The sequence below is a fragment of the Nematolebias whitei genome, chromosome 21 (assembly GCF_014905685.2).
Source record: "Nematolebias whitei isolate Nwh7 chromosome 21, NemWhi1, whole genome shotgun sequence".
Taxonomy (NCBI): domain Eukaryota; kingdom Metazoa; phylum Chordata; class Actinopteri; order Cyprinodontiformes; family Rivulidae; genus Nematolebias; species Nematolebias whitei.
Window position 1 is genome coordinate 31,438,061 of NC_056518.1, and position 1,140 is coordinate 31,439,200.

At 50.8% G+C, this 1,140-nt stretch overlaps 1 protein-coding gene across 1 annotated transcript in view; it reads left to right on the forward strand.

The window, feature by feature from the left end:
- Positions 1-1,140, forward strand: part of rdh12 (retinol dehydrogenase 12) — a 6,946-nt gene that overhangs the window by 1,673 nt on the left and 4,133 nt on the right. Inside the window, exon 2 of the mRNA XM_037695014.1 lies at positions 755-873. Coding sequence (XP_037550942.1) covers positions 755-873 — 119 coding nt within the window. The remainder of the gene's footprint in view (positions 1-754; positions 874-1,140) is intronic.

Below are 1,140 nucleotides of genomic sequence, written 5' to 3' on the forward strand. Positions count from 1 at the left end.
CAGGCCTTCCGTAGTGGGGTGGTAGTAGCTGAGAGTCGTACCCAGTCTGTGGATCAGGCCTTCCATTGTGGGGTGGTAGTAGCTGAGAGTCATACCCAGTTATGGATCAGGCCTTCCATTGTGGGGTGGTAGTAGCTGAGAGTCGTACCCAGTCCATGGATCAGGCCTTCCGTAGTGGGGTGGTAGTAGCCGAGAGTCGTACCCAGTCCATGGAGCAGGCCTTCCATCATCGAGGTTTTGCTCATATTCTGTCAGAGCTGCACAGGATTATTTTACTGGACCTACTTTAAAAAATAAAATAAAATCACAGAATCCACCTGAAAATCCAGGATGGTGGCCATTTTTCAAGATGGCCACCATGTGGTATGAGACGAACTTCTTCTTCCCCGAGTCGTTTGACTGTTCATTCATTCCACTCATGTAAAACTGAACATGGTGGCTGATGGAAATGCTTCGGCCTCGAGCGCTCACAGAGCAGCTCGGTGCTTTAGTCAAATCTTGTACGAGAAGTTTCTGTGATCAGTCCATGAAACGCTCCAGGCTCGAACAGTTTCTATCAGAACCCCTGACACAAACCAAATGGGAGAAACGGTCCCGTCAGGAGATCCTGACTGAGCTGAGCCTTCTCTCCTGACGGTGAAGTCCCAGCCAATGAGAAGGCTCCTTCAAGTCTGTGTTTAAAACCGTGTCCTGTTGCGTACTGGTGTTAGTTTTGGAGCCTGTGTGTCACTCGGTTCTTGGTGTGTTTCAACAGAACCTACGCTGCAGGAGGCGTGTGCAAGTCCACGGCTCGTCTGGACGGGAAGACCGTCCTCATCACCGGAGCAAACACGGGGATCGGGAAGGAGACGGCGCTGGACCTGGCAAAGAGAGGTGGTGTAGGATTAAAGTATTCCTGGTTCTGGATTCATCTGTGCCATGGAGTATAGACAAAACAGCTGTAACGGGTCAGAGTCAAACAGCTGTAACGGGTCAGAGTCATACGGCTGTAACGGTCAGAGGCAAACAGCTGTAACGGGTCAGAGTCATACGGCTGTAACGGGTCAGAGACAAACAGCTGTAACGGGTCAGAGACAAACAGCTGTAACGGGTCAGACAAACAGCTGTAACGGGTCAGAGAAACAGCTGTAACGGGTCAGA